Here is a 17923-nt window from a genome sequence, read left to right as displayed (position 1 = left end):
CTGATATTGGTTATGACGGGATACTAAAACAATGTTCTCCAGTAGATAAACAAGAATACCTTGTTCAGTTTTATTCTGGTAAATGGAATAACTCCCAGAAAAATTATGCGATTGTAGCTAAAGAAATTCTTGCTATTGTCAAATGTGTTATGAAATTTCAGACTGATTTATATAATCAAATTTCTTATTAAGAATGATTGCCAAGCAGCAAAGTTTATCTTTAATAAAGATTTTAAACATGATGTTTATAAACAAATGTTTGCAAGGTGGCAAGCTTTATTAGCCCCTTTTGATTTTGAAATTATATACAAAAAAGGGTCTGATAATACCCTTCCTGATTTTCTTACAAGAGAATATTTGAACTAATAGTTCTCCATTTGTCTCTACAGATTATGGCCTGGATACAGACCTCCTCGGCAACGAGGAAAAGGAAGGGCATCTACTAATAATAGAGAGAGTAATACTCTCGCCCAAATTTGAAATCAAAGGCTAATAGCCACTAATCTGACACAAGGTAATACCGAACATCCATTATACAAGGAATTCATGGATTTTATACAATCCAAGAAAGATGAAGGTACATCATCTAATGTAACAACCTATTCATCAGTTATATCAGAGGATAGTAATGAAAATTTTGAGTTTTATACTCAAAAAGAAACAAAAGAGTTAATAATTCTTTTGGAACAATCCGACCTTAAATGGAAGGATAACCCTTGGCAAATAATGGCCAGGTATTTTTATACAGCGTCGTACGCTACTCCTGCTTATAAATACAAGATGCACTATGAGATTATACTCTCAACAACAGGATCCGCTGAAATTCAACACTTTTATCCTGCTAATACCAGAAAAACTTATAGTTTTTCGAAAATCATTCTTAAAAAGGTTATACCTTCTGATGAATGGGGTATCAGTACCCTCAAGGATCATGAATATACACATCCAGACCAAAAAAATTTGGTCAAATTTAATTATTGGGACTATGTCGAAAGTTTTAATAAAACTTTCCTTTATGAAAATCCTAATAGGAAATATTTTTGGTTTATTAAACTCTGTCCTAATATGTTTGGACAGCAAATCCCAAATTGGTTCTTCAAATGGTGGAAGTTATACGGTCCATCTTTAGAAATACTTCCAAGCCTATTTAAAAGATTATATTCTCAATGGGTAGATATATCTTCCAAAATTATTTCATTACAAAAAGATAATATCTTTTATGAGGGCATTGTTGCCATGTACTTTTTCATAGAATTTTCTATCCTGTGGATAATGAAATGGGATGTACAAGTTGGTTATACCAGTGAAGGACTTCCTTGTTTAAATAGAATCTTTTATCATAAGTTTTGGACAAAATTACTCTAGTTTAATTAGCAAGGGAATTTATATGGTGAAGAGTTAATCCAACAAATACAGGCTAAAATAGAGGCCTATGTCAAATTAGACAGAACACAGGTTGCAGAGGAAAAATTAAGTCCTTTTGAAATAATCACAAAGAAGCTCCAAATGAAGAAAGGGGCTATATCAAAGAAAGAGATCCTTGCCTCGTATTTTGAAGAAATAAAAAAGGATCTAGCAAGAAATTTTGAAACGACAATTAGAGATGATATCTCTATGGCCTCCATTGGAAGCACTTCAAATGACGAAGTATGTGTAGCAGGTGAAGCTCAGAGCCTCTCGGACACAGAAATCAATATTGAAGAAATTGAAGATTTCCTTACAAAGCTAAAGGAAAATGCCGAAGAATTTTCGGAGAAAAACGACAAAGGAAAAAGTAAAGTCTGAATTATTGAAGGACCCATCATTGTTGATATATGATATTACTTATGTTTGGGCCGTTTAAATGATTTCTGAGAGCCCAAGAGACTGGAGAGATTGATGACTGAGTGAGGTCGAGGGCTTAAGTGTGAGGTTATTGATACTACATCACGTGAGTTGTCAGTGCGGACCAGATATTATATTATAACACGTGAGTTGTCCGTGTAGATCTAGATATTTTTATAGCACGTGAGTTATCCGTGCAGCACGTGAGTTGTCCATACGGATCCAGATATTATATTATAGCACGTGAGTTGTCCGTGAAGCACGTGAGTTGTCCGTGCGGATCCAGATATTATTATAGCACGTGAGTTGTTCGTGCAGCACGTGAGTTGACCATGCAGATCCAGATATTATTATAGCACGTGAGTTGTCCGTGCAGCACGTGAGTCGTCCGTGCAGTTTATAGCGCTTGGGCTGAAGGAGCCCCTCTGAAGTCTGCACACCCCCAGTGAGCGCAGTCGACTATATATATATGGATCGGGTTGCACGCCGCAGCAGTTATTATGAGGTACCTGCTGAGTGTGAGTGCTGATTGATGAGAGTTGAGTCATGAGGGACTGAGAGGCTTGCCCGAGGGGCTATATATACATACATACGAGTGATGCTTTGCCCGAGGGGCTTGTTTTGTGAAATTTATGTCTTCACTCATCTTTATATTGAGCCTCTATTAAAAATGTTAAACAAATGTTTTGAACAACTTTCATTGGAACTGGAGTTTTTTTTACGAGATGTTTTGAATTAAATTACTGATTTGGTTTTATTATTTCCATTGAGATTTTTAAGTTATGAGATGAGCTGATTAACTGTTGCCTTGAGAGGCTATATTTGTTTTCAGTTAATTGCTGCACTTAGTTGCTATTTATCCTTGTAGTACATATTTATGGAATATTTGATATTTGGGTTATTTGAGTATGCACTGATGAGACTTAAACTGTTAAATTGAAAGTATAGTTATTCTTATTGAAAGTTATTGAGATAACTGTATTTGCATAGCTCGTCACTACTTCTCAGTTCCTTATTTATTTATGTTACTTACTGAGTTGGTGTACTCACGTTATCCCCTGTACCTCGTGTACAGATCTAGACACTTCTGGTCACGGTGGTTGCTGATTGAGGAGTCAGACTCAGGAGACTATTGAGGCAGCTGCATGGCGTTCGTTAACCTTGACTCTCCTTTCCTTTCATATTCTACTGTTCTATATTTTCAAACAGTGTTTTATCAGTCAGATTTGTTATCATTTAGATGTTCATGCACTCAGTGACACCGGGTTTTGGGGATGGATTGTATAGTAATTTTGGAGTTATATTCTTTTTTTTTAAAAAGGATTTCTTTAATATTAATTGCTTCCGCCTTTATTTAAAAGTTCTACTATGTTGAGATGTCGAGTTGAGGCTTGCGTAGTTCAACAATAGGCTCCATCACGACAGGTGAGATTTTGGGTCGTGACAAGTTGGTATCAGAGCACTAGGTTACATAGGTCTCACGAGTCTTGAGCAAGTTTAGTAGAGTCTTGCGGATCGGTACGGAGACGTCTGTACTTATCTTCGAGAGGCTGTAGAACCCTTTAGTAAATTCCACATTCTTGAATTCTTATCGTGCGACATTGATTAAACTTGAAGCGTAATTCCTTGAATTCCTTCCACGATTAGTGTGTGCACATGAGCGCTCAGTATCTGTTGTGTATCGACAGTTTGTGATTCCCTGGATAAGGTGCGATATGTGATTTCTGCATGTGATATTGGGCCAATCTGGAGGACTTGAGGCCAGGTTTTATCTATGACTTGAGTACTGAGATTTTGATTATGTGAGCACATGCATTTGGGACTTATATGTCCATTTGTGTCCTTACTAGTGGGATTTGTGACTGGATGACTAGGGGTGAGTATGATTTAATTGCGAGATGTGTTCAAATTTTTTGAATGTGACGGGAAGAGTTTGCTGAGGATGTATCAAGGATTATTGGGTGTTTGACTTCTGTCTTGAGTTGGCATATGGCTTCGAGCTATGGGTGTATTGAAGGACCTCTCATGTAGTTTAGTTGTTGAGCGGAGTAAATTTTCATGTTGTGTTATGAGTTCAAACTCAGAGGGGGGTTAAGTGATTGTGTAATAGTTATTATTATGGAAAAGTATAGAGAGATACGAGTTTGAGGCTAAGCAAGTGGATTATCTCCTACGGGATGTTCTGAAGTTTGTATGATCCTTATATTGTTGGTTAGAAGTCCTCTTTTACCAGTGAAATATACGTGTTGCAATTTGAGTTTGGATTACTTATGAGAATGGGCTTTACTGTTACGAAGGTGAATGCAAGATTTGCAAATGGTTTGAGGAATAAGATGGGTTGTGTTGCATTAGCTTATGAAGGATTTAGCTTAATCTCATCCAGTTGGGGCAGCTCAACCAGTTATTGCGGCATGGGACAATGACAGACCTACCTTGTCTTTTGAGGCTTTGCTGAGATTGGATAAGTTTACCTAGCTATTTCTAGTCCATTTCAATGGTACACCTTTTGAGGAACCACAGGATTTTCTGAACCGCTGCCATGAAGTATTGCAGAATATGGGAATAGTTGAAAGAAATAAGGGTTAATTTTACTGTGCTACAAATGACGGCTTCCGTTAAGAGGTGATGGAAAGATTAGGTATTTACTAGACCCGTTATAGTTCCGTCTGAAGATGCGGACGTATTGAGAAGATCACCCAATGAATCATGCAGGGGTGCAACGAACCTTGACGTCTGGTTGATTTATATGAGTTAAAAGGTTAGTATTATGGATTATTGGACGTTGTGACCCATGACTTCGTGCAAAATAGGGATGTCCACTATCAATGAATAGATCAAATAGTCATGTGTCATATCAGTTTTGACCTGAAATATATATATGTAAGGCTCCCTAATAATTTACGCATAATTAAGGCCTGAGACATGCAGGGGATAAGGTTGGGACTTACGGTATGTCTACCTCTTTAATTATCCAATACTTCAATATCAAAGGAGTTAGAAAAACAACTATAAATTTATAGAAGGTCTGCCCAGTGTGGAAGTCAAGGTTGCAGATTTTGAATGCTTCAAAGGAAGTACAGTGGTTGACGATCTTCTAGACTATGTAGTTCGTGCCAAGATTTATCTTGATGGAGCTATATTTTTGTGATCGTTGTGCATAATTAGGGGAAAGAGTTACCCAAATAAGAATCGAAGAGTATACGAATAAATATATTAGCTCAGCAGTGTTGAGTCAACATAGAAAAAAAAAGAAATTAGCCGTCGGTGTTTGTGGCAAGCCTATGAAGAGGGCAGACTAGCCAATGCAACACCACCTACTCAACTCAGTTCTTAGAAATGTTTTTAAAGAAGTTGTCTCCCAAATTCTCTGTAATATGTGGTATATGTGGTCTGAACGGTTGTGTTAGGTCACCATGACAGTGTCAGAATATGTCATCAGGTTCAATAAGTTAGCCGTCATACTCCTACTTTGGTTCCTAAGCTAGAGAGCGAGTCTACAGACTCATTAAAGGACTCAATTATGATCTTGAAATTTAGTAAAATCCGGGAAGCTACAGGTTGATGCTTCATTTCGGATAGTGGTAGAAATTGCTAAAATGTTAGAATGTGTTCTGGATGAGGAAAAAAAAGAAAGACCAAGAGGTCTCGAGGTTTTAAAGGATTCAACGGATTCTACTCTACAATTACAAATCATTATGACAGGGGCTCGGGTAGCCGGCCAGCCCAGTCAATATATCTGATTACTCAGGGTGCTCCAGTAAGTTCTTTTAATGCACTATCGATACGAGCTTTGTATAATGGTTATTCCAGTTATCTAGCATAGACTCAGTATGAGCAGCTGAACCCTCAAAGGGATTGTTATGAATGTGATAGTACTACATACATCATGGGAAAATTGTCCTAGACTTGGGAGAAACATATTTTATCAAAGCACTCAGGCTACGTGCCCCATTGCAGTTACTACTCCACTTAAATGACCAGCCAGAGGTAGGGGTCAGGATGTTAGAGGTGGAGGTGAGACTCCTGGAGGTGGAGACCCAGCCTGTTGATATATTTTCCATGGTATGGTTGAGGTCGCAACACCAGATGGTGTCGTTACAAGTACGGTCTCGAATTATTATAAAGTAATAATTTTCTTAACTTGATTCGGTTCTGAGTATCGAGGCAAGTCCTCCTATTGTGCTCCACTTATGAGTGAACTTCGTAATTCTGAAATCTACTTATATGAATACTCCTTTTGGGAGATTCGATGGAGATAGCTATGTCTATCATTATGTGTTGTGATTTTGTTAAACAGAAAATTATTCCAAAGAAGAAAATGGAATGTTCCAATTTGGCACGATGTGCATATTACTTGTGGTACAGAGTTGAGGACGAGATCCTCGTGTTTTATATAATGTGAAATATATAAATCGGGCTACAAGCTGCAGTAGATGTTATATAAGGACGAGGTCCTTGTGGTGAAAAAAAATTTATGTGTTTAAATGCTCCCTTTGTGAAATTAAAATTTGCACTATAGTACTTATAGGGAGTCATGCCTATTAGACTTATCTGCAAAAAAAAAAACAATTCTTGTATGAATATCTTTTTGCATAATTGCCAGGTTTGTATTGTAATTATTGAGTTTTAAACTACAAGGTGAGTGCCCGAGGATGTAAATTGTTACTCATTAATTCGGGTAAGTAATTATGAGATCTTCATGCCTTGTTGTTAGTAAAATGGAGGTTTAAAACCATATTTTGTTAACACGAGGTTAATTGGCGATGTTGTAATCTATTATGAACAACTATTAAGACCAGAGATGTAGTTATGATCATACATATGATGCATTTTATGTCAAGATATCATTGTGATAATGTCATGCTTGTAATGCGGAGGTTAGTGTTATTGATATATACCTTGTGGTTCTTTGCTGGGTTGTGGACATGTTGCTATAGCCAGTCGAGACTAATATCGTGTGTTGATGAGAAAATCGGACTTTTCTGGAAATGATTGGAGTGTAAGAAATTTGGTCTTAAAGTTTACAAATATGAATAAAATAAATAATCTCGATTGAAATAGTATTGTCAGACTTATGTTGAATGCGGTAATGTGGGATCAACCGCGAATAGTTGTGTAAAAGTAAAATCATCAATTTGGTAACCTCGAGGACGAACATTTGTTTTAGATGTGGAGAATGTGATGACACATAATGTCATCTTTAAATTAAATAATCATCTCGGTATTTTAAAACCTTGAAAAGTAGTATCAATAATTCCTCGACTTGCGTGCGCAGTCCGTATAATTTTCCGGAAGGTTTTTATATGAAAAATGGATTATATAGTGAACTAGAGCTTTAAAACTCAATTGAGTTGACTTCGGTCAACATTTTAAGCAAACCAACCCGGATAAAAGTTTTGACAATTCCGGTAGTTCCGTATCGTGATTTGGGACTTGATCATATGCCCGAAATCGAATTCAGAGGTCCCTAGATCAAATTATCGCCATTTAATGGAATCTAGAAATCTAAGGCTAAAGATTTCTTAAGTTTGACCGGAGATTTAACTTTTTGATATCGGGTTCAAAATCTAGTTCTGAAAATTTTTATAGTTTCGTTATGTCATTTATGACTTGTGTGCAAAATTTAAAGTCAATCGAATTTGATTTGATAGGTTTTTGCATCGAATATAAACGTTGGACGTTCCTAGTTTCATTAGGCTTGAAGTGGGGTGTGATCAGTGGCGGACCCAGGATTTTTATCAAGCGGGTTCAAAATTCAAAGAAATAAATATACAAAGAGGTCAACAAAAACTATATATTAATCGAATATATTATTACAACTGTCCTCTACGAGTTTTCATGTCCTGAAACGTATTCATAATAGTCTCATCAAAAATGGCGTTAAATATTTTTCTTTCTACATAAGGTACCAAACAACCGCTCATGAATTCGTCATTCATTCGGTTTCGCAATTCACTTTTTATCAACTTCATCGCCGAAAAAGTTCTTTCAACTGTAGCAATGGCAACTGGTAGAAGCAAAGCAAATTTTACAAGGCGAAACACAAATGGATAATTCAAATGCTTCTTTGTCTTAACTAGTGTTTCAGAAAGATCAACAAGTCCTTGTAGATTTGAGAACCTTTCATCAACATCACGAACATCAACAATATAAGTTTCAAGTTGATTCTTGAGCGTAACCATTATATTCTCATCAAAATCGTCAGGATACAATTCAACCATCATCAATATCTTGTTTATGTCAAAACTGGAAAACGAATCAACTGGATTTAAGCAAGCTACTCCAACAAGCAAGTTCGTTGTCACCTCATTAAAACGAGCATTGAGTTCTTGAACTTGCCAATCAATAATCATAAAAAATATATCAACACGATAGTGATGTAAAATAGTATGATCAGCAACTTTACATCGAGATCTTCCAGAGTTAACATAGAAGTCATCAAAGTTTGGTATCGAAATATTATACTTGACACAAAATGCAGACACCTTATCAACAAGTAAACCTCATTCTTCTTCTCTTAGCTTTTGCAACCGTTTCTTTGCCACTTCAACAAGTAGAATAGCATTTGCAATACCTTGCTCCTTTTTTTGTAAGGATAATTAAGCTCATTTGTGATCCCAAAACATCTCTTATTAGGTGCAACATGAAAGCAACCTCAAACGTTTGACAAGTGCTAAGATATCCCTTTGCCTTAGCTCTTTCTTCTAAAGTCCGGGCATCAACAACGATAGTATCAAGAACATCAATAATTGATCCAAACATAGAAATAAAGTTCTTAAAATATTTGTAGTGCGAACCCAACGAGTATCGGCAGCTCTTGCAAGACCAAGTTCTTGATTCAAACCCCTACCAGTTTCAAGTTCACCCATGTCTAATGGTTCTTGAACTTTTTCTGCTTAAGATTCTCGAAGATCATCCATACGTTTAAAAGAACCTCCCACTATATTCAATATATTAGAAACCAACAATACAAGTTCTCCCACTTCAAGATATTTTTTGGATACCGCAACAAGAGTCAATTGAAGTTGGTGTGCAAAACAATGAATGGAATAAGCGGATTTACTTTCTTGTTGAATCAAAGTTTTGAGGCCACGAAAATCCCCTTGCATGTTGCTTGCTCCATCATAGCATTGTCCATGCACATAAGATAAACTCAAAGAATGTTGAGCAATGTAATCAACAATTGCTTCCTTTAAACATAAAGCTCTAGTATTACGAACATGAATGATCCCAATAAAATGCTCCACCACAGATCCACATCTATTAACATATCGCAAGACAATAGCTAATTGCTCTTTGCGTGATACATCACATGATTCATCAACTAGCAATGAAAAAAAGTCTCCATTTAGATCATCCATAATTGCTTTAACTGTTTCAATTTTACATGCAATAATAATGTCTTTTTGAATTTTATGGGAGGTCAACTGATCATTCTTTGGAGCCTTTTTCAACACAAGATCACGGATTTTATTGCACCTCCCTGCATACCATGAAAGAATCTCAAGAAAGTTTCCCTTGTTTAATGATGATTCATCTTCATGATGTCCACGAAATGTCAATCCTTGATTCAACAGGAGTCTCACAACCTCAATTGAAGCCTTCAAGCGAAAGCTTAGTTTGACTGGATTGCCTATCAAATGAAGTTTGAATTGACTGCTTTTTTTTAATAGATCTTCACATTTCTTTTTTGCATGATTATGAATACTGCTTGACTTGCCAACATGCATATCGAATCTCTTCTTTTTTGCCAACTCTTAAATCCTAAACTTGAAAATATATCGCCTCCACCTTGATGGACGTCTTCATCTTGAAACAGGTAACAACACAAACAATAAGCTGCATCTTCTATCACACTGTACTCCAACCAATTACGATATTCATCAAACCATTTAGGATTGAAACGACACTTTAAGCCCGAAAAATCTCTTTGAGGAAACTTATGATGTCGGGGTTGGCAAGGACCTCTTCGGAGATATTCTCTTCTCATCTCATCACGCTCATTTGGATGATAATCTCTAATGGGTATTCTCTCCTTTGGATTAGTCGGTAAAGAATCAAGATCTATTCCTTGTCTTTGTCTTTTAGAGGATTGAGGTTGATCTTCTAATTGGTTCAAATTTTGTTCCACGGGAGTAGCAATTGGAGAGGATGAACTTGGTTATGGCAACTTGGAAGATACTGAAGGGTAAAATCTGTTCATTGTAACACAAACTGGATTACCAAGCAACCATAAGCAAGTCAGTAACCATAACAATCAAAATTCCAGCAACCATAACATCAAAATTCAGGTAACAAGAATAACTGATCCAACAGATTCTTGGTGTTGTTTGGTATAGAAGATGTGTTCTGATTGATAGTGAAATTCATTGGATTTCAATAAAGTCTAAAATTAACAATTGTAATCCTTTCAGATAATTACAGTGAAAGACACAAAATCAATCAACTTTCAAAGACTACTAAAGATTCTTACGAAAATGTAGTCTCGAATTCCTTTAAAAATATCTAATTAAAGGATTCAACCAAAATCTTGAACAAAAGTGAAAACAAGACTTGAGAATAAATAAATTCAGATGGCATATTAGTATTTCTATTTCTAGAAGACATAATGCCTAATAATATCAATTCAGAGAAGAGAACAATCAAAAAAAGATAAGAAAGCAACTGGTGATGCACAAGCACAGAGATAAGAAAGCACATACATTTAAAAAATTGAAAAACCTGCCCTCCTTAGGCTTTGTCACTGAAAGAAAAAAAAGATTAAAAATCAAAGAGAAACCTGATAGATACTAAGATGAAGCCCTTTGTCTTTGAGAGAGACGACCTTCTGGGCATGGGCTAACGGAGGAGATGACTATGGAAGCAAATCTTGAGAGAGAGGGAGAGAGAGGCATCGAAGGGCTTGGGATTAGAACTGATTGTGTTCTAATTTGGGGAATTGGGATATATTTTTCTGATTTGGGGAATTGGTGGATATTTTAAAAATTGTAAACGGCGTCGTTTCGGAGTAGAAAAAGAGATGTATATTAAAAAATCCAAAAATAGACACCATTGTGACTATCCAGTTTCGAACTTAGGACCATATAGGAAATTTGAACCCTCGTTACCATCAGGCTAGGCGATTCACTTGTTTGAAGCGGGTTCAAAATAAGTTTTATACCATTACGTTTTTGAAGACAGAAAAATATACGTGTATACACAATATTATTTTTCGACGAAGCGGGTTCATATGAACCCTCTTGACCCCATGTGGGTTCGTCCTTGGGTGTGATTTGTGGTTTTAGCATTATTTGATGTGATTTGAGGTTTCGACTAAGTTCGTATGATGTTTTAGGACTGGTTGATGCATTTTGTCGAGGTTCTGAAGGCCTCGGGTGGATTTCGAAAAAGTTAACGGAAATAAAAAGGCTACTGAAATTTTCTGGGTAGTTTCTGCATTTTTCGCACGTGTGAATAGTGACCGCACCTGCGTGAACAGTAGCCGTGAACAGTAGCGTGAACAGTATCCGTGAATAGTACCATGTACATTAGCCGTGAACGGTAGCATGTACAGTATCTGTGAACAGTCCCCATGAACAGTAACGCGTGAATAGTAACCACGGAAATTCTGGACAGAATATTAAGTTCCATTTTTACCAAATTGGAGCTCGGGGAGAGGCTATTTTCGGGAGATTTTCAGAGTAAACAACGGGGTAAGTGTTCTTAACTTAATTTTGGTTAGATTAACCGAATTTATTACTAGTTTTTGCATTAAATCTGTGAATTTAGTTGCAAGAGTTTGAAAACCCTCTCGGATAGCTTTGAGGATTTGAGGGCCGAAATATTATTGAAATTTAGTAATTTTGGTATGGTTAGACTCGTGGTTGGATGAGGGTTCATATTCCGTAATTTTTGCCGGGTTTCGAGAATTGGGCCCCACGGGCGAATTTTTAGTGCAATTTCGGATTTTTAGTGGAAAATGTAGAATTTCATATGGAATTAATTCCTATAATTTTTATTGATTGAATCGAATTATTGTGGCTAGATTTGAGGCGTTCGAAGGTCGATTTGAGAGGAAAAGGCATTGCGGAGTACGATTTTGCTCGAATTGAGGTAAGTAACGGTTATAAATCTGGTCCTGAGGGTATGAAACCCCGGACATTGTATTGGATAACTATTTTTGAGATGACGCACATGCTAGGTGATGGGCGTGTAGGCATGAACTGTAGGGATTGTGACTTGGTCCGTCCTGCGAGACTGTGGAATTAATTGGCCTACTGTTTAATACATGTTCCATCTGTTTTCATAGAAATTGACTGTACTTCATGTTAGAAATCATGTTTAGGCATTATATGATCACTGTTGAGACCTGCAAGGTCGTGTACTTGCTGAATTAGTTGCTAATTGTTGTTTTGTACTCAGTCATAACTTCTCTTGCTTATTATGCCTCCGTCTATTACTGTTCATTGTTGATATATGATATTACTTATGTTTGGGCCATTTAAATGATTTCTGAGAGCCCAAGAGACTGGAGAGATTGATGACTGAGTGAGGCTGAGGGCTTAAGTGTGAGGTTATTGATACTACAGCACGTGAGTTGTCAGTGCAGACCAGATATTATATTATAGCACGTGAGTTGTCCGTGCGGATCTAGATATTATTATAGCACGTGAGTTGTTCGTGCAGCACGTGAGTTGTCCGTGCGGATCCAGATATTATATTATAGCATGTGAGTTGCCCGCGCGGATCCAGATATTATTATAACACGTTAGTTGTCCGTGCAGCACGTGAGTTGTCCATGCAGTTTATAGCGCTTGGGCTAAAGGAGCCCCTCCGGAGTCTGCACACACCCAGTGAGCGCAATCAACTATATATATATGGATCGGGCTGCACGTCACAGCGGTTATTATGAGGTACATGCTGAGTGTGAGTGCTGATTGATGAGAGTTGAGTCATGAGGGACTGAGAGGCTTGCCCGAGGGGCTATATATACATACATATGAGTGATGCTTTGCCCGAGGGGCTTGTTTTGTGAAATTTATGTCTTCACTCATCTTTATACTAAGCCTCTATTAAAAATGTTAAACAAATGTTTTGAACAACTTTCATTAGAACTGGAGTTTTTTTTACGAGATGTTTTGAATTAAATTACTGATTTGATTTTGTTATTTCCATTGAGATTTTTAAGTTATGAGATGAGCTGAGTAACTGTTGCCTTGAGAGGCTATATTTGTTTTCAGTTAATTGCTGCACTTAGTTGCTATTTATCCTTGTAGTACATATTTATGGAATATTTGATATCTGGGTTATTTGAGTACGTACTGATGAGACTTAAACTGTTAAATTGAAAGTATGGCTATTCTTATTTAAAGTTATTGAGATAACTGTATTTGCATAGCTCGTCACTACTTCTCAGTTCCTTATTTATTTCTGTTACTTACTGAGTTGGTGTACTCACATTACCCCCTGTACCTCGTGTACAGATCTAGACACTTCTAGTCATGGTGGTTGCTGATTGAGGAGTCAGACTCAGGAGACTATTGAGGTAGCTACATGGCGTTCGCGGACCTTGACTCTCCTTTCCTTTCATATTCTATTGTTCTATATTTTCAGACAGTGTTTTATCAGTCAGATGTTGTTATCATTTAGATGCTCGTGCACTCAGTGACACCGGGTTTTGGGGATGGATTGTATAGTAATTTTGGAGTTATATTCTATTTTTTAAAAAAAGGATTTCTTTAATATTAATTTCTTCCGCCTTTATTTAAAAGTTCTACTGTGTTGAGATGTCGATTTGAGGCTAGCGTAGTTCCACGATAGGCGCCATCACGACAGGTGAGATTTTGGGTCGTGACACCTTAATTCAGGGTCTTTAATAACCCGTGGTAAATCAATCAAATTGTCATTAGACAGGACATTGATCTTTAAGTCCATAAATTGGGAGTAAATATTAAAAAGTTCATCGTCAGTATTACAACAATGATTTGAGCATTGACCTTATTACAGGACTCTTGCTCTTCTTCAGAAGATGAAGTATAACTTTCTTCATGAAGGACCCTTAGGTCTTCACTTGTTGATGAAGATCCTTCATCAGTGTCAGATATTTCTGGAGAAGAATTCAAAAGAATCTTACTTAAAGAATCTTTGATATGATCATCTAAATCAAGTTCTTTGATTTTATCTTTGATCTTGCAATATTTTGCATAATGACCTACTCTTCCACATTTATAACAGGCATGAGGGTTTTTAGATTTAATAAAACCCTTTCTGGCTTTATGAAAAGCCTTTCTTCTTTGGGTCTTTTCGTGTCGTTTTTCCGGCGAACCCTTCTTCTTCTTGAAATCCATTTTATGGGATTTCTTTCTTTTGGATGGTATATCAATGGCGAATTGTTCACAGAATTCACCTAATTGTTGTCTCTCAGTGAGAGGATGTTTCTTAATTTGTTGGTCTAGCTTGATCTGATTGCACAGAGCTAAACCTTCCTGAGTGCATACACTAAATAGTTTACCATATGAGTAATTATTATAATCGATACTCATCCTTGTGCCTCTAAAGACTTTTATAATCCTTTCAGAAAATAAGGGAGGGAGTCCATCTATGAATTTGGACTTCCAATGAGTACTATTACTCTCTGGCAGTTCCATCACTCTGGACAAGAAAACATCTTTATACCATCTAAAAGATGTGAGGGTTTTACACCTCAAATTCTGGAGCATTGTTCTAATGGTCTCACTATTATCAAACCATCTTCCAGAAAAATGTTCGATAATATTCATGACTAAAGAATAGACTGAGTTTTGAACAGTCTTTTCATCTTCAGTCTTGGTTGCATTCATTATTTGAAAGTGTTTCTCATTAGCGAGATAATTATCCCACCATCCTTTCAGCTGACCAGTAAATCCAACAATAATCATTTTTGATATTGCTTTATTTGTATTTTTATTAACTTTACAGATAGTACTGTACATAAGCATTCTATGTACTGTTGTATATATTTGCCTTTCAGCAAGACCATCTATGTTCCATTCATAGATATCTGACCCACTATAATCTTGGTGGTAGTGGTCATTGTCATGTTCTTCTATTAGAACATCTTGAGGGGTTGGTCTAGGATAGTAAAACATTCTTTGGTAAGGTTTTCCACCATACTTTTCAGAGATTTTATTAGTCTCATCATCTACTTTCAGATTACTAGTAGATGCATGCTCTAAACTTAGAGGACTAACTCTAAATTCACATAACTTCTTAACAAGAAGTTCTTCAATATTTTCTAGACTTACGTTATCTAGACTTTTCAATTTAAAGCCTTTTACCTCAGGAGGTGGTTGGATACTTGTAGTAGCGATTTTCTCTTTACCTTTAGTATCCTTCTGTTGGATTTTTTGGACCTCAGCTATAAGCTTGTCCAATTTCTCATGAATCTTAATTACCTGTTCACCCAGAATACTCACATATATATTAGTATAATTATTCTGAGTAAGCATGGTATTCAAATTCTTAGCAGTTATAGTAGCAACATCATTTTCAAATATTTTTGAAAAAGCAATGCAGTAAATAATTTTATCTTTTTCCCCTATATGAAAAGATTGTTGGAGTGAAAAAATAGAATTAACAATATTTTTATTTGTGAGCGTGTAATCTCTCTCTAACACAGAAATATAGTTATAAACATGCTTAGACATAAACCATGGAACAAAAACAATAATTTTATTTTTCTTGCTAATGTCTGCATAAAAGTCATGTCTAAAAAATTGTACCAATTCAGGAATCATGTTTTCATGAAACCATTCTCTATAAACAACCCATCTGGGTTTTAGAAATTCTTCTAAAATTATTTTTCTTGCTGGTGAACCCGGACTAAAATCTATTTGGTTTCCAATCATTTTTAAACCCATTTGATAAATCCATTTTGGATGCAGTTGGTTCAAAATCTGTATTAATCTTGACGATATTATCATTGCTGATGCTAATATCATTTATTCTATTGCTTTCTTTAATTTGAGATGTGGATGCTCTAGATGGAAAATCTACCACATAATCAATTGGAGAAATGTATGAAGAACTTGATCTAGTCAACCTAGATGATAAACTGATATTATCAGTTTGTACGGGTTCATTGAACCTGATTTTAACAATGCCATCTGAGGTTTGTAATAAATCCTATAACAGATACATTTGACTTTTGTACCATGTAAATAATCATAACCATGTAATTTAATGCTAAATATTAAAGCATTTAAAGTTTATTAAAGATAAACTTTGCTGCTTGGCAATCAGTCTTAATAAGAAATTTTTGATTATATAAATCAGACTGAAATTTTATAACACGTTTGACAATAGCAAGAATTTCTAGAAAATATTGAAGAACTTCTTGTTAAGAAGTTAGGTGAATTTAGAGTTAGTCCTCTAAGTTTAGAGCATGCATTTACTAGTAATCTGAAAGTAGATGATGAGATTAATAAAATCTCTGAAAAGTATGCTCGGAAACCTTACCAAAGAATGTTTTACTATCCTAGACCAACTCCTCAAGATGTTCTAATAGAAGAACAGGACAATGACCACTACCACTAAGATTATAGTGGGTCAGATATCTACGAATGGAACATAGATGGTCTTGCTGAAAGGCAAATATATACAACAGTACATAGAATGCTTATGTACAGTACTATCTATAAAGTTAATAAAAATACAAATAGATCAATAGCAGAAATGATTATTGCTGGATTTACTGGTCAGCTGAAAGGATGGTGGGATAATTATCTTGCTAATGAGCAACGCTTTCAAATAATGAATGCAACCAAGACTGAAGATGAAAAGACTGTTCAAAACTCAGTCTATTCTTTAGTCATGAATATTATCGAACATTTTTCTGGAAGATGGTCTGATAATAGTGAGACCATTAGAACAATGCTCCAGAATTTGAGGTGTAAAACCCTCACATCTTTTAGATGGTACAAAGATGTTTTCTTGTCCAGAGTGATGGAACTGCCAGAGAGTAATAGTACTTATTGGAAGTCCAAATTCATAGATGGACTCCCTCCCTTATTTGCTGAAAGGATTAGAAAAGTCTTTAGAGGCGCAGGGATGAGTATCGATTATAATAATTACTCATATGGTAAACTATTTAGTGTATGCACTCAGGAAGGTTTAGCTCTGTGCAATGAGATCAAGTTAAATCAAGAAATTAAGAAACATCCTCTCACTGAGATACAACAATTAGGTGATTTCTGTGAACAATTCGCCATTGATATACCATCCAAAAGAAAGAAATCCCATAAAAAGGATTTCAAGAATAAGAAGGGTTTGCCGGAAAAACGGCACGAAAAGACCCAAAGAAGGAAGGCTTTTCATAAAGCCAGAAAGGGTTTTATTAAATCTAAAAACCCTCAGGCCTGTTATAAATGTGGAAGAGTAGGCCATTATGCAAAAGATTGTAAGATCAAAGATAAAATCAAAGAACTTGATTTAGATGATCATATCAAAGATACTTTGTGTAAGATTCTTTTGAATTCTTCTCCAGAAATATCTGACACTAATGAAGGATCTTCATTAACAAGTGAAGATATCATAACCCAAAAATCCCTCCAAAGAAGTCGTGATGGCACCTAGTCTCTAAACTAGGTAAGCCTAACATTTACTGTAATAATATGGGTATTTACAAACTTCAAATAAAATTACTCTGAATAAAATACAATTCCCAAAACCGGTAGTACAAGTCATAAGCCTTTCTAGGAGTAGTCATACAACATAAATACATCACTGTTCCTGTGACGACCCGAAGGGTCATCACCGTAGTTCTTCCTTGTTCCGCGCTTTCGAGGCCTTGAAAACCTCACTTTTAGTTGCCTCGATTGGCATGCGCAGTTCGGGCGCGTAGCCGGAAAGTTTTTATGTTAGAATATGTGAATTATGTGAAACATTTGATGAATTTTGATATTAATATGCATAATATTGACTTCGGTCAACATTTTGGGTAAACGGACCCGGACCTGTGATTCGACGGTCCCGGAGGGTCCGTAGAAAATATGGGACTTGGGCGTGTGCCCGGAATCAAATTCTGAGGTCCCAAGCCCGAGAAATGAATTTTTGAAAGAAATTGTTTTTCTGAAATTTGATA

At 36.1% G+C, this 17923-nt stretch overlaps 3 protein-coding genes across 3 annotated transcripts; 1 reads left to right on the top strand and 2 right to left on the bottom strand.

Moving 5' to 3' along the window:
* Nucleotides 1–7637: 7637 nt before the first annotated feature.
* Nucleotides 7638–8693, bottom strand: LOC104237645 (uncharacterized). The gene is made up of 2 exons (XM_009791826.2): nucleotides 8622–8693; nucleotides 7638–8288 (listed from the first exon to the last, which is right to left on the bottom strand). The coding sequence occupies exons 1-2, from the start codon at nucleotides 8691–8693 to the stop codon at nucleotides 7638–7640; spliced, it is 723 nt and encodes a 240-aa protein (XP_009790128.2).
* A 27-nt stretch (nucleotides 8694–8720) lies between these two features.
* On the bottom strand, nucleotides 8721–9554 carry LOC138890266 (uncharacterized). Its single transcript, XM_070173638.1, has one exon. The coding sequence runs from the start codon at nucleotides 9552–9554 to the stop codon at nucleotides 8721–8723; it is 834 nt and encodes a 277-aa protein (XP_070029739.1).
* A 6961-nt stretch (nucleotides 9555–16515) lies between these two features.
* Nucleotides 16516–17415, top strand: LOC104237643 (uncharacterized). Its single transcript, XM_009791824.2, has one exon. It carries the CDS (start codon nucleotides 16516–16518, stop codon nucleotides 17413–17415), a length of 900 nt encoding a protein of 299 aa, XP_009790126.2.
* Nucleotides 17416–17923: the final 508 nt, after the last annotated feature.

The sequence above is a fragment of the Nicotiana sylvestris genome, chromosome 4, assembly GCF_000393655.2.
Source record: "Nicotiana sylvestris chromosome 4, ASM39365v2, whole genome shotgun sequence".
Classification (NCBI taxonomy): Eukaryota; Viridiplantae; Streptophyta; class Magnoliopsida; order Solanales; family Solanaceae; genus Nicotiana; species Nicotiana sylvestris.
The sequence above is the reverse complement of the archived record's forward strand: the minus strand, read 5'-3'. Positions and strand labels throughout refer to the sequence as shown.

Excerpts from the sequence above, each read along its gene's own strand:
- LOC104237645 (XM_009791826.2), bottom strand. The coding sequence starts at position 8,693 with ATGGGTGAACTTGAAACTGGTAGGGGTTTGAATCAAGAACTTGGTCTT. Across the intron at positions 8,289-8,621 it reads GAGCTGCCGATACTCGTTGG|TATAATATTTCGATACCAAA; the intron begins GTTCGCACTACA and ends TTTTGTGTCAAG.
- LOC138890266 (XM_070173638.1), bottom strand. The coding sequence starts at position 9,554 with ATGCATGTTGGCAAGTCAAGCAGTATTCATAATCATGCAAAAAAGAAA.
- LOC104237643 (XM_009791824.2), top strand. The coding sequence starts at position 16,516 with ATGATTATTGCTGGATTTACTGGTCAGCTGAAAGGATGGTGGGATAAT.